The 24,193-nt window shown below is 35.2% G+C and overlaps 2 protein-coding genes and 1 pseudogene across 2 annotated transcripts in view; 1 reads left to right on the forward strand and 2 right to left on the reverse strand.

Annotated features, from left to right (window-relative positions):
* LOC127637393 (protein O-mannosyl-transferase TMTC2-like) overlaps positions 1–1,311 on the reverse strand; it is a 50,566-nt gene extending 49,255 nt beyond the window's left edge. The window contains exon 1 of the mRNA XM_052118425.1: positions 907–1,311. Within this exon, the coding sequence (XP_051974385.1) occupies positions 907–989 (83 nt within the window). The 5' untranslated portion in view covers positions 990–1,311. The remainder of the gene's footprint in view (positions 1–906) is intronic.
* Positions 1,312–5,561: 4,250 nt separating this feature from the next.
* LOC127637499 (probable methyltransferase-like protein 25) lies at positions 5,562–17,113 on the reverse strand (annotated as a pseudogene).
* A 52-nt stretch (positions 17,114–17,165) lies between these two features.
* LOC127637500 (thyroid transcription factor 1-associated protein 26 homolog) lies at positions 17,166–18,718 on the forward strand. The gene is made up of 4 exons (XM_052118590.1): positions 17,166–17,171; positions 17,656–18,008; positions 18,166–18,274; positions 18,554–18,718. Exons 1-4 carry the CDS (start codon positions 17,166–17,168, stop codon positions 18,716–18,718), a joined length of 633 nt encoding a protein of 210 aa, XP_051974550.1.
* The last annotated feature ends 5,475 nt before the right edge of the window (positions 18,719–24,193 follow it).

The following is a 24,193-nucleotide window of genomic DNA, read 5'->3' on the forward strand; positions in this document are numbered from 1 at the left end:
TATATTCCAATACATTTTAAACTATTACTGAAATAATATAAACAGTAATATATACATATTGGGTGTATCCGATTACAAAGTAATTAGCTACTGTAATCGAATGACTTTTTAGTCAAAATTTACATCACATAACATTTTTGTAATCAGATTACAGTTACTGACTTTCAATTAAAGTAAATACTTATAATTACATTACTTGCGCTAAAATAATATGTATAATACATTTAAAATATGAATTTATATGCACGTCTTTTTGCATTTCCATGACAGCTGAAGGGTGTGCTACAGTGAATGAGGAAATATAGACATTTCGAATTTGAGCAGGAAACCAAAAACATTTCTAAGTAAAGCGATTTAGAAAGTAACTTAAAAATAAAACAATTAGCAATGTGATTACTTTTAGATTAAGTAATTGGTAAAATAATCTGATTACATTTAGAGAAGTAATAAATAATTTGCAGTGTATTTAAAAAACTATATTTTAGCGTTAATTTAACCGAATTATTTTACAATAAGCATCAGATATCTCACAACATAAATGTTTTCTCAATGCTTATGCAACTGCATAAAATACAATAAAATCAGCTGTTTCATAAACTTGAATCTGCCCCATGCAAATAAAATGCCAACGGTAACCCGTCCCAACAGGTACTAGGCTCTTTAAAGAAAAGTGTTTAACATAACCTATAACATAAAACAGTATTAGTGAGAGAAAGGGAGTGTGTTTGAGATTTAATATTATTATATTTCTTATTAATAATTCCGTTTTGAATTCAAATTGTCATATAGTATGTGATTCATGCAAATATCAATAACTTGCTTTGCTGTCATTGAGTGTGAATGACATGTTGAGGTGAAGTGATGGAGAAATGGTAGAGAGAGAGAGAGAGAGAGAGAGTACTGTACCTGTCATCATAGCAGAAATCTGCGCTCAGTGTGTTCATGTAAAGGAGCAAAGCCACAGCACCGCACACCAGCTCCGTTATCATCTCTCAACGCCAAAGAGGAAATTAAGTAAAGAAATGAACGATACGGATCACTCCCTTTCTCTGTTTGTTGTTGTCCTCATTGTTTCGCTACTCTGCGACAAGTGAATCCCCATTCAATCAATCTATCCGGACAGCGAGAAGTTTCAAACATAATCTCTCTAACGTCTAACTCATTTTCAGCCCAAAAAACATATTGGTTTGCGCTGTGCGAAGTCGCTAGAACGGACCGTATTCAGCTGTTCTTCGTGCAGAAAGTCGTAGTGATTGAGAAGCAACCCATTGCAGTGACACGATCCTCTTAAAGACACACAGCACACGTGCGTTATTTAGACAGTTCGCGCATGCGTGAAATCACGTTAGAGCCACACAGCTATCTAATGCACTGGAAGCTCGAGTCTGGATTTAGAGGCTGATCAGTGTGACAATGCAAATGCTTTCATGCAGCCTAGATTCTGATTGTCAAATCAAATAAATAAAAATGATGGACTGCTGCCATAAGGACTCACGGAATAATGAAAAAGGGGTGAGGTGAAGCACAATCAAATAAAAACACACTAGTTTCTAATATTTTAGTTATTTATTTAATTTAGAGAACGTAAATTAATTACTTTGTGTATTGTGTGAATCCACATGTTATAAACAGGATGAAAGAGTCAAAGGACAACACTTGAGCCCCAGTGTGGTCACTCCACACTTGTTCCACCCTATTTACCTCTAGCAGTTGACCCTTGACCAGTATCAACCCCACTGGGAGGACATCTGCTGTTTCAGGGATCGATATAAACTGGCTCAGTGCTCCATTCTGCCACAAACAGAATTAATCGATTAGTTGTTATTCACAGAGGTGAAACAATTTAGACTCAATTTTTCTATCTAAAATGGCAGTGAATATAGGAGATGAATTGTGTGGTAACACTTAGGTGCGTAATATTGGTTAACAAGTAAATAAAATGGTTTTTGTGTACACTGTAGGATAGGTGATTGCTGACAACTAAGACTGGAGCTAGTTTTTAGTCCAAGTTTAAATTTAAATTTAAAATGTGAATAACGGGACCACAGACCAACAACAGAAGTTATTTTGAAACTGATACATACATTTTCTTCCTGAGGCAGGGTGCTGGGTAGTATCGGATTACCTGTATTCTGGATTACGTAATACATTTACAAAAATGAATTCCTTGTAATTTGATTCATTTTTAAATTACATGTAATCAGATTATAGATGGATTACACAATAACATATTAATCAAGCAGTAAATTGTTCTTAATTTATTGATCCCATAAATAAAAAATACATATATTTTATATATTTAATTAAATCAGCCTTCTGCTGATATACATTATACCATGCCTTCTCATGATGAATAATTCTGCAAGTTACTGTGTTCAGTACAGCTGTGAAATACTATGTCAACATCATATCCAGTTACCTTCACTAATTATTGATTATGGAAATCTGGACAAAAAAAATAAAAAATAAATATCAACCCAGGAAGACAATAGTTCTTCTAAATAAGAATAATTCACACAAAAATTTTCCGCCATCTTGGACAAAAATAGCAAGTAAAACTCAAAATCATATAAATCCTCATATTTGGATTGATGCATTTAAGCATCATTCTATAAAAAATTTATGTTTTAACTTCCTTGAACGCATTTGACATCAAATAAACAAGAATAAGGTCAGATATAATCCAAAAATAATCAGCTAAGATTACCTAAAAGATATGAACCAAGAGATTAAGTTACTGATTTAAATTTTAGTCATGTAATTTGTAATCAGTACCGGATTGCAAATTGAGATAATCTATCCAGCACTGGGCATATGTTTGGGTTTGCACATTACTGGGAGTAGCTTTATATAATTTCTATATTTTCTAATTTGGACAGACGTTTCCATCATAGCTGATATATATCAAACAGGAAACAGTCAGTCATAATCAAGAGTGCCACAATTTGGACCACTCCTGCTCAGAAATAGCAGCAATTTAGACTTTCAAACCCCAAAGACAACTGTGCCAAGAGACCAAGAGCAAAACCCTTCTGCCCAGATAAAAGAAAAAAGCAAAGCTGGAAAAAAAAGCATCGCAAAATTATTCTATTGTGTCAGCTTGGCACTGCTATCCTGTTTATATTAACCTATCTTTATTTATATTAAGGTCATCATCCTCTTCTTATTTCAGTCTTCTTTCTGCTTGATTACACAAAATGGTCTAAACGTTAGCAGACTGGCAAAATTATTCCAGAGTTTTTGGAAACATCCATTTTCATGGTTGTCAGATAGAAACTGTACGAACTGCAAATCATGGAATAATACCAACAATGGACTGATTACAGGAAGTGTACACAGATTGGATAGGACCAGGAAACTACCAACACCTCTGCTGGATGCAATTCAACAAATGTGGTGGATTAATTAGCATCAATTGAAGCATTTCAAGATATAGCACATTGAACAGCTGCATTAATCAAATTGATTGGCCTATATCATGCAATGAGTCAGAGGTTAGGCTGATGTCTCTTTGCCTGGCATGAAGCAAATCTACACCAATAAACAGAGGAATGGTCATCTATTTGTTGGCCTTGTAAAGGCATCTAAAGAAAGATTATTTGCAGGTAATAAAGATAGAGTATTATAGGAAAATGTTTACATTGAAAAACTTAGTGATGTAAATTATTGATGTAAATAAATTTTAAAAAGTTATATAAATTGCATATAATTTGTATCCATGTAAAAAAGTGAAGCTAAATTAATAAATGACATGCTGTGTTTTGGGATGGCTTTAGACATAACTAATCAAGTATAGTGATTTTTACTCTTACATCTGGGTTGAAGCCCATAATGACATCACATGTACATCACATGACTATGGATCTGCCACAGAACACACTGAGAGAATGAAATAACAGAATAAGAACACATTACTTTATTCTTGTACCTCCTTTGGCCAGACATACATTTGTTCCCAAAAATCCTGTTAACACTTCAAACAGTTTCTCACCAAGAAGCTGATTATTTTCATATGGAGTTCATCATGCATCATTGTGGATGGGATTGGCATGTGCGGTAGAAAAAAAGAGAAGAGACTGAGGGGGTAGAGAAATAATAACAGAATATATATTTATCTCTGCAACCTGTTGGGTTCATTTGAATCAACTGAGAAAGATAAATTGCACCTCTCTTCCCTTACAATATCCTGTGCTCTCACTCTCCCCTCTCTTTTCCCATACAGTTCCTCATTTCAGCACTCATACCAGATGAGGAGTATTGCTTGTTTCATCCCAACTTCCTCTTCTGTTCTCTGCTGGCCGGAAGGTTGGCTCCCCATAGACTTTCCCTCTCATCCCCATGATTCTGGTTCTCAGGGTCTGACTGACCACACAGCTAAAACAGATACAAATAAGTCCTGTCCTTTAGACTAAAGTTGACTTTACAAATCAACAAAAGTCCACAAAAGTTAGTGTCTTCTCCCACAGCTTTGGAAACATTTGTTATTTAAAGCCTAAAGTCATTCTGCCAGTGACACACACAGTTCATGTTTGACCACAGGCGACAGCAGCTGTTTAGTGAAGGGAAAAACGATCCCCTCACAAGGACTGTTTCTGCTGAAGGAGAAGAAAAACACCTTATTGTATTTTTAATGATGAACTAAAATAGAAACTTGTTTGTATAAAAGCGGTGCTAGACATTCATGGAGACGAATGAGAAGCATTTCCTCAAACTCCCTTGCATGCAAAGAAAAATTAAACATTTCAGGATATAAGGGAGTGAGGCTGTTTCCCAACGCTTTTCTATTTCTGTAAGACGTTTTGGAGTGCATCATATATCCTGAAGCTTTTCCTTTCTTTAATTTAGCTGCAGAACAGGAAATGGCATAATACATCCGCAAGAATACATGAGACTATTCATGAGAGAAACATGTGCAGCAGACAACAGACTCGTTGTGGCAAAGTGTTTCACTGACTGGTCAAATACTTAGGCCAACAACATAGCTTTTTCTTAATCCTTAAATAAATGGTAATTTGCACAAACACTTACATATTCGGGTCTTTAGAGATGCTGGCACTAATATCTATCAAAAATGGGTGTACAAAATGCCCAGATATTGTAACATTTTACAAATATTTTCAAGAAAAAATAATTAATACATTTTACAACTTCCTTGCCATGAACATGTAATGTCAACAGTCCCTAAGATGACTGTAAAAATGATTATGTAAACTATTTTACAGCTCAAATAATACACAATTTTATTAGAATTAATGTAAGTGCTTTTATAAAATTATAAGCTTCACATTATGCCTTTAAACTATCCAAAAATTGGCCCCATTCACTTTCATTAAGTGCCTAATTGTAACCTCGATGTTTTATTTTAAAAGAAAATGAGTGATGATTCATAATGTATTTTGGTAGTAATCAACATTATGCCACAAATGCTATCGATTTAACATGGAATATTCCTTAAAATATAAACAAAATTTAACAAAATAAGCATTTCCCCTACAACAAAAACAACAACAAACAAGTAAAACACAAAGGACACTAGATTGTTGGCATAACAGCTTTGGACTTCAAACAACTGTAGATTCCTTTATATCAACAATGTCATAATATCTAGGAGACTGGAGCAGGTCAAAGAGCTGAACCGGAGCAGAATGTGAAACATTCCCCTTTTTGAAAAGAGACAAATCACCAATTAATTGTATAAAGTCCCTGAAAATGCAATGATGTGAATTTGTAATATTTAAGGTATAAATCTGCATGTTTATAATGTGTTTTTTATCTAAAATCAGGAATTATTCCTTTGTAAATCATTAAAAACTGGAAATGGGAATGGGTTGGAACAGTTATTAGCATATGCCGTTACTTATATATCAAGTCTGAGCATATTATTTTGGATTAACAGTCACTTAAATTCAGTTTCAAGAAAGACAGCAAAAATAGTTTTTTGATCAGGTCCAGTAATCAGTTTAGCTGAGTACAGCTTTTTGACCATAATCACTGACCAGAGCACGTTAATATAGTTGGCATCAGACCCAGAGTCAAGAAAATTCCCCCCACGGCAAATACTAAAGTTGGCTATGATTTACACGTGAGTAGTGGAGTTTACAGAGCTGTCAATGAGAAACCTTATCATGTTGCCAAGCCCTTTTAATGTCTTAGAATTAAACCTCTGTTGAAAACCACACAGATTTGACAATGGGGAGATTTTACTTGCTTTACAATGTATGACTGAAGGTGAACCCTGTAAAATCGTATGTAAATGATTCCCAAAGAAACACACAATAAAAACTTTTTTTTTTTTTTTTTTTTTTAATTCACAATTTAACAATTTAACACATTACACACAACACAATCACAGAAAACACCAAGAAGAATACCGCTAAGTATATCGACAAGACACACAACAAAAAAAAAAAAAAAAAAAAAAAAAAAAAGAATCTACACAGTCTGTGGGTTATCCATTATTCCATTTAAGTTGATAATTGTATAGTCTCTATATAATTTAATACTAAGGACCATGTGGTTTGGAACTCTTGCAGTCTTGAATGCTGTTTACTTGTAATTTCTTCAATGGGCAACAAATCTATTATCTGATCCAGCCATTGACCCAGTGTGGGTCCTGACTGGGAAATCCATGCAGTAAGTATGCATTTTTTTGCAAAATAAGAAAACATTGTAAACACACATTTTTGTGTAAAGGGAAACTTATTTTCAATATCATAATTCAATAAATATAACATAGGGCATAGCTCAAAAGTACAATTACACATATCTTGAATTACTTTATGAATCTTCCCCCAAAAAGAAAAAATAGCTTTACAATTCCAAAATAAATGCATGAATGTTCCTAATTCAATTCCACATTTTCTACACATAGGAGAGTTTGTGTCATTAAATGTATTAAGCTTCACTGGAGTTATATAGTATTTATACAGAAATTTATAATTAGTTTCTTTAACTTTAATGTTCACACTCAAAGGTAAGGTCAAATTAATACACAAAGTTAACCATTCTTTTTCGCTGAACTTCCTTTTAAGCTCTAATTCCCAATTTGTTCTCAGAGAAAAAAAAGAATTTGGGGAGCTTTCTAACAGAATTTTATAAAAATGAGAAATCTTCCCCTTAACCGAAGTAGCAGAAATAATAAATTTTTCCAACTCTGTAGAATATAATCTAAGTTTTCCCTTTTTATGTAGAGATGTAATAATATGACGAACCTGCAGATATTTAAAAAAATCTGTTCTAGGAATTTGATATTCAACACAAATAGCAGTAAACGATTTAACAGACTTAGAGTCTTCATCAAACATATGCGCAAATATTTTCAGCCCATGAAGTGACCAGTTTCGAAAATCAGTTTGGGAAAGTGCTAAAAAGTCAGGGTTAATTGCAATAGGAGAGTTTTTACTTATATGACCTTTTGTGCTCAAATACCTATTACAATCCTGCCAAGCTTTCAGTGTGGCTTGTAAGGGGGCAGCCCTCTACACTCATCAGAAACTTCAAGTTATTAACATAAAGTGTTGATGTAATCTCCAATGGATAGCATACTAATGATTCCAAAGTTACCCACAGGGAACTGTTTTCCAGCTTCCAACCTATAATATTTCTAATTTCGCAGGCCCAGTAATACCACTGAAAATTTGGAAGTCCTAAGCCCCCTTTTAAATCTAATTTTGTTAAAGTGGACAACTTAATTCATGGAGTCTTGTTGTTCCATATAAACTTTGTTAAACATCTATTAATTAGCTTAAAAAAGAAAAAGAAATATAACATGGTAACATATTAAAAGCGTAAATAAACTTAGGGAGTATACTCATTTTAATAACATTAATTTTCCCAATAAGAGATAGTGGGAGGGCAGACCAGGTCTGAAGTTTCTTTTACAAATCTCCAGTAAAGGGTTATAATTGTCCTTAAATAGTTTATCCAAAACGGGTGTCACTTGAATTCCAAGATATTTAAAACCATATACAGACCAGGGAATGGGGCATTCTTTCTTGACATTATTTTCATTTGGAATATTAAGAGGACAAGCAATTGATTTTTGTAAGTTAACCTTGTACCCTGAAATCGCAGAGAATTTTTGAATATCTGCCAGAACATGGCGCAAGGTTAACATAGGTTCAGTAACAAATAATAAAGTATCGATCCGCATAAAGTGAAATTTTATGATATTGCGTGCCTGTAGTCACTCCCTTTATCATAGGATTATTTCTAATCAACTCAGCAAATGGTTCTAAAGCAATAACAAATAATAATGGAGAGAGAGGACAGCCTTGTCTGGTACCTCTTCCTAAATACATTCGAGGAGATTCTACATTATTAGTGTAAACAGTTGCATTTGGAGTGTTATATATTGCTTGAATCCATTGAATGAAGTTATAACCTAATTTGAATTTATCTAATACTAAGAACAGAAAATCCCATTCTAGACGATCAAACGCCTTCTCGGCATCAAGAGATATTAATAGTGAAGGTGTTTTTTCTGATTCAAATAATGAATAATATTGAACAGCCGTCTAGTATTATCAGATGAATGACGGCCTTTAATGAATCCAGTTTGGTCTAACTTTATTAACTTAGGGAGAATTGCTTCTAATCTCTTTGCTAACAGTTTTGTAATAATTTTATAGTCACAATTAAGCAAACTTATAGGCCTATATGAGGCACAAATCTGAGGGTCTTTACCTTCTTTCAAAATAACAGAAATTCTAGCCGTTTTCATAGATGCAGGAAGAGTATTATGACTAGCGAAGTCATTAACCATTAACATAAAAACCAATTTAAGTTGTGGCCAGAAAGTTTTATAAAATTCTCCAGAAAACCCGTCTGGGCCTGGTGATTTATTTGCTGACAATGAATTAATTGTAGAGAGCAGCTCTTCCTCAGTGAAGTTTTTATTGATAGTTAGTTGATCTGAGACTGTAACCTGAGGTAAATCCAAACGATCTAAAAAAGCTGTTGCCTCAGGGATTGAAATATTTTCTGATTTATATAAATTATTATAAAAATCAAAAAATGTTTTATTAATTTCTAATGAATCGTATGTTACATCATTTTCAGTTTTAATGGCCATTATAGTTCTCTTAGCTTGTTCCTTTTTTAAATAATGTGCCAATAGTTTACCTGGTCTGTTCCCAAATTCATGTATTTTTTGTTTCAAATACATACTTTTTTGCTTAATGTAATTTGAATGGTCTAAATTAAAATTTGCTCTAGCTACAACTAATTTATTCCAATTTTCTTCAGATTGATCTTGCTTATGTAGCGCTTCTCTAAACAACAGTTCTTCCTTTAGACCTTTAGTAATTGACTTTCTTTCTTTATTTTTATAAGAGGAATATGATATAATATGTCCTCTCAGAGTAGCTTTTTCTGCATCCCAAAGTATGGATGGGGCTATCTCAGATGATAAGTTAAAAGTATTAAACTCTTCAATCCACTCTCTCATTTTCTTACAAAACATTTCATATAAACATTTCATATAAATAAAAACTTTTTGACCATAAAAAATATATATTTTATCATGCCCTAATTTTTTTTTTTTTAATTCCTTTAAAGATGGTTTAGCCAAACACTCTTGTTGTCGCAAGAAGGTTTGAGGTTTTATGATCAAAGGCCAGTGGGCCTGACGGAAACAGAGGTGAAACGCTAAATCTCTGAACTAGTATAAGTTGGAGATATGGAGCTGAAAGAGATAGTTCGCCCAAAAATGAAACTTGTCTCATCGTTTACTCACCCTTATTCCATCCCAGATGTGTATTACTTTCTTTCTTCTGAAGAATACAAACAAGAAATTTTAAGAAGAACATTCAGCTCTGTAATTCCATACAATGCAAGTGAATGGTGACTTGACCTTTCAAGCATAAAAAAAACACATAAATGCAGCATAAAAGTAACCCATACAACTACGGTGATTTAATATGTGTATTTTGAAGTGATGCAATCACTTTGGGTGAAAAACAGATCAGTATTTAAGTCCTTTTTTACTATAGATATCCAATTTTCACTAAAGCGAAAGTTGAAAAGTGGATATTTATAGTAAAAAATGACTTAAATACTGATCTGTTTTTTTTTTCAACCACCTATTATATAGCTTCTGAAGACATATATTTAACTACTGGAGTAATATAGATTACTTTTATGCAGCCTTTGAATTTTTTAAGCTTGAAAGGTCTGGTCACCATTCACATGCATTGACTTACAGAGCTGAGATATTCTTCTAAAAGACTTTAGAAAAAACGTTTTTTTTTCAGCAGATGAATGACAGTCATACACATTGGGAATGGCATGAGGGTGAACTATCTCTTGAACTTCTAGCATATGCCAAACTGCACAAGACATGCAATTACCTACTGCTAAAGTCTCAGAAGAGCAAACCTCTGAAAATAGCAAATTTCTTTGACTATTTTGTAGTTGCAATATACGTATGGCTGATTTATGATGAACAATGGAACATATGCTGTTAAATAAGCTGCAGATTAGGAAAATCTGTGCTGTGGTCCTGACGAATGCAATATGGGTAAAGCCTGAAACAAAAGCCCCTAACAGTTCTCCAGTTATTTGCGGATTAAAGAGCCTAACATTTACAAAGCCAGAATAATACAATATATTACTGGTAAACATCCAGATAGCATTCTTTCATAATGTCTAGTGCAACCATGCAGAACATAATAGCATGCATTTGTCCAAATGGCTGGTTTCTTACTTGCTCTTTCAAGTAGCAAAGATGGTCCAGAAGGACAAGACCCTCCATACATGGAGCCAAAGTTACTTTCAACTGAGAAAAATAAATACCCAGCATGAAATTTACATTTAGATTTAAATAAATAATGCAGGACAAACAACTTTCTCTATGTGATACTCACCATGTTAAAAGCCACCATCTCATCTTTCCTGGGACTATAGCACTCATAATAGCTCTGAATGACACTGTCAGATAGCTGGAGAGAATGAGAGATAATATGAATATGAAAAAGAGGCTTAAACTCAATCTTAAGAACTTAAACCCAATTAATTTAAAGCAATAAAGGACTATGATTATGCCTTATTCACCAACCAGGCATCAAATACCAGGGAGTGACTGACTTCCCTAATTGCCCCTTCTCTTTGTACCAATTTTTTCTGGATGTCATACACACATCTATTCTGTTTATATTGTTAGCTTCATTGTGGTGGTCCTTATGTATGTGGGCAGACTGAGAAGAGATTAAAGGTAATACGAGATCAATCTGTTATTACTTTAGGCTCATCCAGATCCAGCTTCCTAAGTGCTCGTCTGACATACTCCAAAACAGCAGGGCTTTGGAGTATACATTTCCAACATGTTTCTCACTGCCAATGGAACAAAAATCACTCATTAGATAATCTCCTATTTAAAACTGTACCTCAGCAAATACTATTATATGTTATATCAATATATATTATGAATCTGATAGATATATTATATATTACAAGATGTTAAATACAGAGGATAAACTTTGCACTCCTTGTTTACTTGCATATTACTGTAACTTGATGGTTAAGCTTTGCCTCATAGTCTCTAATTAAAGCTGAAAAGGATCTTTAATCTTTGAGTCACATGCATCAGTCACCAGTGAATCAGGTATGCACTGTGCAGATCAAATGTCTTGATAAACATTTCCCAACCTCTGCAAAAGGAAGGAAAGACCAGAGGGAATCTGGACCCCCTTTTAATCTCTCCTCTAGTGTACTGAAGCTCTCTGGCAAATGAAACAAAGACAAGCAATAGTTTTCTGTCTAATGAGCAGATGATGTTGTGAGAGTGCTGTTGATGAGATATTTGATCCCGATGTTTGGGAAGGGAACGGCGTCAGTGAGGGAGCTCAATATTTGTCATCATGTGCGTTTCATGCTGACAGCAGCTCATCAGGGGGTCTGGGGAATGTGTTTCCATTTTTACTGAATGTTTTTCACAATAATAACAGAAAGAATATGTTGTTTTTTTTAATTCTGCATGAAACTATTACAGGCAAGTTACCAGTTACTGGCAAACCAGTTTCTAATGAACTGAAAAAATTAGATGTGGCACCAAATTATGTATCTTTCCAAATGAGTTCTTATCTAAAAGTCATTAAACAAATTGACAAATGATTAATGCTAATAAAAAAATTGCATTTATGGAATAGTAACAATGCAGATATAGCATACTCATAAATATGACACAAAATCTTTAATGGAAGTTTAATGGAAAATTGTTAGGTGCACATTGTTGATAACTTTTATGGCAATCATAGTGATCACGTAAAATGACATGGAAAATCACCCTATAAAACAGCATCTCCATTGGCTGCTGTAACACACAGAAAACCCAGTCAATCACATTTGTATTTAATTTCAAAGCTTGATAATGAAACCACACACACAAAAAAAGCTGCACATCCCTAAAAAAATTTTATTTTACTTAATCATTCCATCATTTGAAATGTTTGTGCTGTTTCTGCCAACTTTGAGGGTGTTTTAAAAACAGATTGTGTAATATTTTCCATGACAATTATGTCATACAAAAAAAATCACATATGCAGGGGACACCACAAATAGACTGTACATGCTGACTGCTTCACCTCTGAACTCGTAAGAGAGAAAACAAATATAATTACTGTAAAATATACAGTCCAACCAATTTAATCAGATAAATATTCAGAGTCACACATCCTGTAAGGTCTGAAATTCAAGCCTGAACAACACATTACAGTCAGCTGTGCAAACAGCTGTCCTTACATGAAATCTCAGTCTTTATATACAAATGTAGGGGAGATACTTTTTTAATTGAAGCATGAAAATATTATTTTATAAATGAAATAATCAAGTACTCAACCCTCCTCCAGCAGACACCTTCTCTAGGGCCTCAGAGAAAAGCGTAAGAGCAAAGTTTCTAAAGAGCTTGAGGCAGCATTTGTTATATGAATTGAGTACAATATTTAATTATAGCAGAATTGAATTGTTCTGACAGTAATTAATTAATTTTTGAAAATACATGAACTAGAAGCCTCCATTATAACCATTATTTAGAACATAATGTTAGCACACTGGACACAATGAACATGGCCAAGCACACTGGATATATTCCACAACTGTTCCACATGAACATTTGCACGAGTCTAAAACTAAAGCCAAAGGGATAGTTCACCCAAAAATGAAGATTCTCTCATCATTTACTCTCCCTCTTGCCATCCAAGGTGTGTATGACTTTCTTCTACTGAACACAAAAAACAAAAAAACAAAAATTATATATATATATCTCAGCTCTATAGATCCATACAATGCAAGTGAATGGTGGCCAGAATCTTGAAGGTCACATAATGATTCACATTCTTCGTGCTTATCACCACCTACTTGGCAGGGAGTAGAACTTCAATATTGATTTCTCACTCACACCTATCATTTTGTTTCTGAAGATACAGATTAAATCACTGGAGTCACATGGATTACTTTTATGCTGCCTTTATGTGCTTTGTGCAGCTTCAAAGTTCTGGCCACCATTCACTTGCACTGTATGGAACTACAGAGCTGAAATATTCTTCTAAAAAACTTAATTTGTGATCAGCAGAAGAAAGAAAGTCATACACATCTGGGATGGCGTGAGGGTGAGTAAATGATGATAGAATGTTCATTTTTAGGTGAACTATCCCTTTAATTACACCTATTGGAGTAAAGCTTCTATATAAGCACTAATAATAACAAATACACATATTCAATTTGTGACATGGTTATTAGGTATGGTATGAGTTTATCTAACAGATTATATACTAACATAATTTGTTATAATACCTTTTTGCAAGGCTGCTGATGAGAAATGTGCTTAGAGATGTGAGATGTTCTTGCGATGTGTGAAACAGACTTACGAGACACGCTGACATTTTGATATTTTGACCACAGAAACAGGTCTTATTCCTCAAATACAGACTCATGGGAAAGCTATACACTCCATTTACACACTATGACCAACAAACACTGACAACTAAAATGTCTCAAAACCCTTTAAGATAGAAAGCAGATCCCCAAACACAGCACATTTCTCCCATGCAGCCTTTGCGGTTAAATAGAGTGTCCTCTGATTGAAACCTTCCATGATGCTTTGCTTTCAGCACTGAGATACTAAAGCACTGAAAACACTGACATCATAATGCTAAAAACACCACATGTTGTTCTTACTCATTTGAACAGTCCTTAGTTTGGGGGATGGGGCAAGTGTATAGATTATTAGTCCAAGATTTGCACATGTATTTCAGCTTTGTTCCAATAGCAATTTATGATGTGGTAGTTTATAATGTGATCGCCAGGCCTATAAAACAACAGCAACACACTATTGTCTTGCTGTACCCCATGTGAAGGGACACTGATTTAACAATTCATAGTAATTCTGCAACTAAAATACCATATTCTGCAGTCAAAAAATTTTATTCTCGAACTAATAAATCTGTCCGATGCATTTTTCAGCATATCGTTCTGAAGTGCATTTCAAGGAGGGACAATCCAGGCCACCAGTAACGTTTGGCATTTCTAACATCTGTCACACTTAATGTACTGTGCTCTCTCAGAGCATTAATACTGCTTTTCTTGGCTGGAAAATTAGTAAAAATGCTCTTCTTGGTCAAGAACAGGGTGATAAATGGGCCACTGGTGTGGAACAAAATCATAAAGCATTAAAGTGTTTTGAAGTCTGAAATATGAAATGTCTCCATAACTGTGTGTGTGTGTGTTTGACTAAGATACAGAGAGAGAGAGAGAGAGAGAGAGAGAGAGATACCATATGCTCTCTTGGGACAAGCACCAAGTATTAAGGGAGTAGTGTGTACAGGAAGACTTGTGTGAATAAATATTGGCATGGGGCTGCACACTGCTGGTAAAAACATACAGAGATGAGCAACACATAATCTCACACACACACACACACACATGCACACACACACGCACACACACACACACCTACTGTCTTCATTACAAGGACTCTCCATAGACGTAATGACGATTATACTGTACAAACTATATAATCTCCTAACCCAACACCTAACCCTAAACCTAACACTCACAGAAGAATTTTGGCATTTGTACTTTTTCCACCAAAACAAAATGTTGTTTAGTATGTTTTTGTAAGCCGTTTGAATTACAGGGACAATAGAGGTGTCCGCAGAAACCACATTTATAGCATAATACCCTCGTAATTACTAGTTTGTAACCTAAACAAATGTCCTCATAAACCACAAAAACCAACTCTCTTTCTCTCACACAAACATCTTGTTTTGTTTGAAGGCCAGTGAACCCAAACCGACAGAGAAACATTTGAGCATGTGTGTGTTTGTACTGTGAGGAAATGCTTTTACCCTGACTGTCCTGATCAAACTCTTCAGAGAGCAGGTGGTAGCAGCAGCCCACACTGCAAATTGCCTGCAGCTCCTGCTTGGCCCTGAACATCCGCAGAGTGCTGGGGGCCAGATCTCCACACGTATGCAAGCCAACCAGAACAGCATCCTGGTTTACAGCCATAGAAAAGAGAGAGAGGATGTCCAAGACATTTGTATTCCTCCACAAAGACAAAAAATAAAAAGCTATTGAAACACTACACAGTGACAAATGTAAAAGCATGACCAAAATGCTTAAAATCCCAAATATTTTGAAAGGAAAAATGTCCAAAGTTCTATTTGTTCCATAACTTTTATGAAGTCTTGACTTGCAACTTGACTTCTTAAATAGATCACAAAGGCAGCTGTAAATCTCATGAACCAGCCCTCACCTTTTGTTCTGTGATAAGTGTCTTGAGTTCAATTTCTGCAGTGCCATATGAGGTCAGAGGGGAATAAAGATCACTATTGCCACCATTTCCCCTCCCTTCTCGATCCTTCCTCTCCAGATGTTCCCTCTTCCTCTTCTTTCTCTCCTCCAGGCTCAGCTGGCTGGGGTGGACACAGAGTGATGTGTCCTCTATGACATCTATCGACAGCATACTGAGGAAGCTGCTTCCTGCATCAGAACCATTTGGGCCTATTATACATTCTCTGGGACTTCTTTTGGAAATGCACAGGGCTTATCTGAAACCACAGATCTTCGTTTCTGGACCCTTGTTCTTTGCCATCAGTGTTTTCACCGAACCCACGTCTATCACCTGAAAAAAAGAGAGATGGAGAAAAGGATGCAATAGAATACAAAAACTGTAATTTATTTAAATGAAACGTTCACCCATAAATTATCTTATAATTTACTCACCCTCATTCCATCCCAGATGTGTATGACTTTATTTATTCTGCTGAACATAAACAAATATTTTTAGAAGAATATCTCTGCTCTTTAGATCCATCCAATGTAAGTGGATTTGAACCAAAATATTGAAGCTCCAAAAAGCAAATAAAGGCAACATAAAAGTAATCCATCATACTTTGATGGTTTAATTCATGTGTTCTGAAGCAATCCAATCAGTTTTAGGTGAAAACAGACCAAAATGTAACTTAACTCAATTTTCACTATAAATCTTTACATATGCAGTCTCCTTGGCAATCAAGCTTGATTACACTTCTTGTGCAATCTAGCACTCAGTGCATGTGTCATGTACTAGGAAGTGTAATCAAGCATGAAATTATGATCATGCCTAGAGACAATGGCAAGATGTAGAGTGAAAAAGGAGTATTATTTTGGTTTGTTTGCACCCATCAATGTAAGAAACAATGCTGCCCCAAACACCAGTCCAAGATTTTAGAACAAATTTAGCCACAATAAAGGTGAACTCAGTATTTTTTATGCATGTTATCTTGGACTTACACTGACATCTAGGGGCCTGGATGCAGCATCAATCGAATGCAAAAGTTTTCAGTTACTGATGCCATTGACAATAACAAGGCAGTTACTGAGATTGTGCAAGTAGTATTCGCCTGGTCATGTGATTATAGTATGGCTGCCCCATGAAGAGACCCTCTCCATGTAGATTTAAATAAAAATATTTTATACATAGGTTTTAAAATTATAATTAATTTCTTATGGAGTCAAATTTTTAAAAGGTGAAAAAATTACTGAGTGCACCTTTTACTTTAATTACTGAGATTCACCATAACTCTGTACATGTAAACAGAGACCTTTTTGCCAGCTTACCCTCTACAGCCCCCATGTGCTCATGGTTTGAACTGACAGCAGACAACACTTCAACTGGTCTCACAAACATGAACGTGCTCCAAACATCACACGTGTAAAAGTCTACTGTGTGCGAGTTCGCGACACTCAACGATATGGAAAGTGCCTAACATCGTCTATTTTCCTCTTTTGTGTGTCATTAAACGCCATTACTCATGGACACAGAAAAGAGCGAAAATCTCTAATATGTGTGAAAGCTGTGACTGACACTGTTGACATTTTGGGGTGTTTAAGACCTAGGTAGTCAAAGCAGGATAAAATTCATTCGAACGGTCAAATGTACAGTGGGACTGCAATAATAATATTCTATATTAATATTATTTTCCACTTTCAATTAGTTAATTTTTTTAAACTAACATCAGTCTTCATCATAACTATCAAATATTCATTAATTTTTAGGATTGTAACCCTTTCAAAGCCAGTTTGTTTATATAATGCCACTGTTGATTAAAATGACACAGCATAGCATGTAGTCTGTAGTTTTGAATCTATTCTTATGTCTGGCATATCCTGCATCAGGCCAGGGCCTTCAACAGGAAGCAGAAAATAAAACGTGAATACAACAAACTTCTTCAAAAGGAGAGAAAGAAAATGCAACATTCAAAAGTGCAGATACAGGAGGAATATCCAGAGCATCTAAAGCATCTGTACCAAGGTGAAAAGGAAAGGCTAGATGAAGAAGAACAGGAGAAAAAGAAGAAAAGATGGAAAGGAAGAACAGTGGATGAAGAAGAAGAGGGAGAACTCACTGTGCCAATGGATTCTACTTTCACTGAGAAACATGTTTCAAACACAACACCCAACATCTCTTCAGACCAAAATACTGCCCCTGATTTTTCTAATGAACCAGACATGACATCAAAGCTTGAGAGGTACATTTATTATGTATTTAAATTAGAGTTGTATGAGTTTACTCTTTATATATGTATGAATGTATATGTTTGTATAATATATATATTATTGAAACATTCTGCCAATATTTGCTGTCATTTGAACCGATAAAGCCAAATTTCTTATTTGTGTCATCAGCTCCCACATGGCCCCACTCGTCCAAAGGAAACAGAAAGACATGTCATCTTACCAGAAGACCAAGCAAGAATATGAGAGGATAAAGGAGGAACGTGTACGAAAAAGGGAGGTGAGTGAGGAAAATCTGGCCAATTTAAAACGATTATATCCAGATGATGTATTATGTTGCAGAACTATTCCATTAAAACAACATGAATTTACAGAAAACAACAGTTTGTGTTTTCCCCAAAAATACATGCTCTCTACAGTCCATAATAGATATATATATATATATATCTCCTAATTAAAGTCATTACAGATGCATACTTTATTATATCAAGCATATACATTCATCACTCTTTACATTCTTTGGCAAATAACTGATTAATTTTTTTCACTATCTTTACAGGAATTCTTGAAAGACAAAGCTCAGAGGGAGGAGGCTTTAAAAAAATACAAGGAGAAGAAAATGGCCACATATCAGTTATTGAAAAGAAAAACCAAGAAGGGTCAGCCCAACCTCAACCTGCAGATGGAACTGCTGCTGCAAAAGATTCAAGCTCAGCACAAATAATTCAGAGGCAATCCACAAAAGAAGACTCAAACTTGTATTTGAATGAATTTGTACCACCACATATAGGCGGAAATCGCGGGGGTCGGGGGTCAGGACCCCCCCTATTTGAGGGTTGTCCCCCCCCTAAAATATCATTAAAATATGTGTATTGTAAATAATATACTGATATATTCTTAAAATAATTGTTTAAGAAATAAAAGAATACAAATGCAAACGGGGCAACAACAAAAAACCCCTTCAAAAATTGCTCTTGAGAATTTTTATGTTTATTGTCCCCCCCAACATTTTGATGAAATTTTCGCCCCTGCAAAAACTGCCGTTTTGATGGATGTGTACCTACAAGAATCTTTGCACATAAATCCTGAATGTTGTAAATCCAGTGGTGGCTCAATTGGCCATTATTATGGTTTACACATGTTAATTGAAGTTTAAAGTGTGCAGAAAGAAAGATTTTGTTGTGGCAAACATGTTAAATTAATCATATCTTTTGTTTATCAGTTGTAATAGCATTCATATTTATATAAAAATAAAAGGTCAAATAGTTGACAAAAATGTTCTATTGCCAAATTTTGCAAAGAAATGAACTTTCATTACAAAAAAATGTAAAACAACATTAAAACATACTGCTTTAATTACAATATAAGATCACTCGAACTCTTTCCAGCTCCAGTAACAGTAATATGATTTAATGAACTGAGGCTGTGGTCCTTCATTTACATTGTCCCACCCCCTTTATTTGACTCCTCCAGCACCTCATCACAGTATGTTTTTAAAAACAAAAACAAGTTAATACTTTGTATATTATATTTTTATAATTGCGGAAAAATTTAAATCGGCCCAAAATTTAACATGTTTAATGCTGCAATGCGTCACTCATCCAGAAGATGGAAGCAACACATTTACTGAAATACTCTGTCTAAAAGACGAGCAGTCAAGTGTCTTGTCCTTGAGTTACCACATGAGGGAGCATCTCACTTGTCACTTACATTAAAAGCTTTATTTCAGATTTCGCTCGTCAATTTAATTTCACTTTACATTAATTATGTTCTTTGTCTGGTGCTCTAATATATTCTAATACACAGTGTGACAGAATGATACACAGCACTGGCAATGAGACGGAGATTTCTCACATTAAAATATAACAATAATAATAAATAAATAAATAAATAAAATGTTTGTCTTGACACGATCATTTATTGTGAACTGTTAATAGCCTTTCAATAGCTTGACAAATATTTTCAATTTACAGTGGACAAAAGCATGGCCATTCAATTGGCGGCGTCTGTGAATAGAAAATGTCAGAAAATCGTATTTTTATACCCCACTGGGTGTCTTGGGTGTCTAAAACTAGGCTAAAAGTTCAGTTCCAACTACACATTTTATGAGTTCATATGTTTCAGTGTCCCACAAAATGCATTTCATATTCAGATACCAGAAATACTGTCTGTGAAATACTGCGCGATATCAGTGTGCAGAACATAAGAGGTAAACAACGTGGATTTGTGAAGGTGCAGGCCGTCGCTCCACATGCAGTATGGACACATTGCATGATACATAGACAAACACTTGCAGTCAAGAAAATGCCACCCGATCTAAAACAAGTAATAGATGAAGCCGTCCGCACAGTCAAGGCGATGAAAACAAGCGCAACAAGCACACGACGTTTCAAAGATCTCTGTCAAGAGATGCCGAAGCACACCAGCAGCTGCTGTTGCAGTGAATTTCAGTGGAAAAGTCCCGAGAGGAGGATCTTTCTTTTGGAGAAAACAGGTCTTTGAGACAACAAATGTGTCTTCTCTTGAATCATGATAACATTATTATGTGCTATTGCCATCTTCTGGATTAATAATCTATTGCAGTTCATATTAACTTGTTTCCCGTTCAGAAAATCGTCCAGTAACGGGAAAGCATCAAAGATATCATTGTCCAAGCGTGTTCGCTATAATGACAGTTTTCTGGTCCATGCTTCAATATTATCAGAAAGATTGATGTATTTTTGTCCTGCATTTAGATCATTAAGTCAGCTGAAAATGTCAGCTAGGTAGGCCGGATGGGCAAGCCATTTTACATCAGAAACTTTTGGAGTTAGCGGGGAGTTTTCATTAATCTGATTTCATTGTTTTTTATTTCACTCTTTGTATTGATCAGGATGAAGCTTCTGGTCTTATTTATCTGATGAACTGATTGATCCATTTAAATACAGAGTGCAAAGATGTGAGGAAACATGAGTAAATGACAACTCAAATTAAACTTTCTACATCGTGAAGCTTTACAATTTAATTATATTTAATAAGTTAACTTTAATTTCTATAATTTACACCAAATGTTTATTGATTTATCTTAATCACAATGTATTGGGCATTGTGTGGTGCCATATGGCCACATTTCAATTAGTTATATATACACTCACCTAAAGGATTATTAGGAACACCATACTAATACTGTGTTTGACCCCCTTTCGCCTTCAGAACTGCCTTAATTCTACGTGGCATTGATTCAACAAGGTGCTGAAAGCATTCTTTAGAAATGTTGCCCATATTGATAGGATAGCATCTTGCAGTTGATGGAGATTTGTGGGATGCACATCCAGGGCACGAAGCTCCCGTTCCACCACATCCCAAAGATGCTCTATTGGGTTGAGATCTGGTGACTGTGGGGGCCATTTTAGTACAGTGAACTCATTGTCATGTTCAAGAAACCAATTTGAAATTATTCGAGCTTTGTGACATGGTGCATTATCCTGCTGGAAGTAGCCATCAGAGGATGGGTACATGTTCTCATTCTGTTTACGCCAAATTCTGACTCTACCATCTGAATGTCTCAACAGAAATCGAGACTCTTCAGACCAGGCAACATTTTTCCAGTCTTCAACTGTCCAATTTTGGTGAGCTCTTGCAAATTGTAGCCTCTTTTTCCTATTTGTAGTGGAGATGAGTGGTACCCGGTGGGGTCTTCTGCTGTTGTAGCCCATCCGCCTCAAGGTTGTGCGTGTTGTGGCTTCACAAATGCTTTGCTGCATACCTCGGTTGTAGCGAGTGGTTATTTCAGGCAAAGTTGCTCTTCTATCAGCTTGAATCAGTCGGCCCATTCTCCTCTGACCTCTAGCATCAACAAGGCATTTTTCAGCCCACAGGACTGCCGCATACTGGATGTTTTTCCTTTTCACACCATTCTTTGTAAACCCTAGAAATGGTTGTGCGTGAAAATCCCAGTAACTGAGCAGATTGTGAAATACTCAGACCGGCCCGTCTGGCACCAACAACCATGCCACGCTCAAAATTGCTTAAATCACCTTTCTTTCCCATTCTGACATTCAGTTTGGAGTTCAGGAGATTGTCTTGACCAGGACCACACCCCTAAATGCATTGAAGCAACTGCCATGTGATTGGTTGATTAGATAATTGCATTAATGAGAAATTGAACAGGTGTTCCTAATAATCCTTTAGGTGAGTGTATATATATATATATATATGTGTGTGTGTGTGTTAATTGTTTTGACAGTGTTGGAGAAAATGTGTTCTACATATCAGAGAATAAATAGACACAATTTGTAATGTATTATGTAATTATTATTATGAGGGGCCAGTGGTGGCTCAGCGGTTAAGGCTCTGGGTTACTGACTGAAAGGTCAGGGTTTCTGTTTCATGGCTGACCCTGCACTCTGACCCTAATAGTTGGGATATGTGAAAACAACTGCATTTCATTGGCCCTGTACTCTGCACAATGACAATAAAGTTGAATCTTAATTATTTATGCTTTGTCACAAAACTCGTGTGCGTCTGTTGAATTTATTCTTTTCAATTCAGTTCAAAATTTTACTTCCAATGGGACGAGGACAAATCAAATTACAATTCAATTCATCAATTGAAAGAAATTATTATATTCTGAATTTTGCCGAATCCTGTTTAAAATAATTTCTCCTATAGCTGTTCATTTCATTGAAACAGTGAAACTGTCAAACTTTGCTGTTCCTTTGAGCAACAGTTTTTTTAGCTATCAAGTGAATTACATGTCCAGTAAATTATATGTCTTGCTTATTTATTAATCAGGCAAATTAAGTAAATAGAATTATTATTATTAATACATGGTCAAATAATAATAACAAAAAAGAAATCAGTCCAAAATTTCTGCTATGAATTTAATTTCATTTAAAAAAGGTATGAAAGAACATTACAAAATCTGAATATAAAATTCAAAGTGATATAAGATCACTTTTTCAAATCAATTCAATAATAAACTAAATAAAAATACATGCATTGTTGAGTACAAATATATTTGAAATAACAAAAACATGGAGACACTGAATCTTCAGTAACACTGTATGTTCTCATAAACTCTTCTCAGATCCAGAAACTGTAATATGATGTCAGAGGCAGTGGGTGTGGCCACTGAGTCTTACTGTCCTTCATTTCTTTGACTCCTCCCCCACATCATCATAGTCTGTTTTAACAAAATAAAAATAGAAAAATGAAAAAAAAAAAAAAATGCTAATTAAATGTATGTAAATATGAAAGATGTTAGAAAACAAATGGGCACAAAATTGTTACAATCACCTACCAAACAGGTTTCTCACATCTTCACTGACACTCTTCACATCATCATACTCCTCCTGAACTCCCTCTGAAACACACGTGAGAACAAATCACATGGAAAATAAAAATTCACACTCTTTGTAAAACACTAATTTCATGGATCCCTTTTCCTTTAAGGGACTGTTTGATTACCCAGTTCTCATGTCTAATGTACATGTTAACATACACACTCACCTAGAACTTTATTAGGAACACCTGTACACCTACTTATTCATTTGATTATCTAATCAGCCAATCATGTGGCAGCAATGCACTGCATAAAATCATGCAAATATGGGTCAGGAGCTTCAGTTAATGTTCACATCAACCATCACAATAGGGAAAATTGGTGGCATGATTGTTGGTGCCAGACAGGCTGGTTTGACTGGTATAACTGCTGATCTCCTTGGATTTTCATGCACAACAGACACTACAGTCTCTAGAGTTTACTCAGAATGGTGCCAAAAACAAAAAACAAACAGTCAGCGGCAGTTCTGTGGACAGAAACACATTGTTGATGAAAAAGGTCAACGGCGAATGGCCAGACAGGTTTGAGCTGACAGAAAGGCTACAGTAACTCAGATAACCACTCTGTACATTTGTAGTGTGCAGAATAGCATCTAAGAATGCAAACACATCGAACCTTGAGGCGAATGGGCTACGACAGCAGAAGACCATATTGGGAACTATTTTTAGGACCATACTGTTCCTAATAAAGTTCTAGGTGAGTGTATGTACACACTAGAGTTGGGGTTCTCGAGTCCGAATCATGAGTCCAATTTTAATGGACTTAGACTTGTCACAGACTCGGACTCGACTCGGATTCGAGACTCGGGAGTCCAGCCGAGTCCATGGCTTTTGATTTGTGATGCAATGAACAAAATACATAAATAAAAATAATGAA

Source organism: Xyrauchen texanus, chromosome 45 (assembly GCF_025860055.1).
Source record: "Xyrauchen texanus isolate HMW12.3.18 chromosome 45, RBS_HiC_50CHRs, whole genome shotgun sequence".
NCBI classification, from domain to species: domain Eukaryota; kingdom Metazoa; phylum Chordata; class Actinopteri; order Cypriniformes; family Catostomidae; genus Xyrauchen; species Xyrauchen texanus.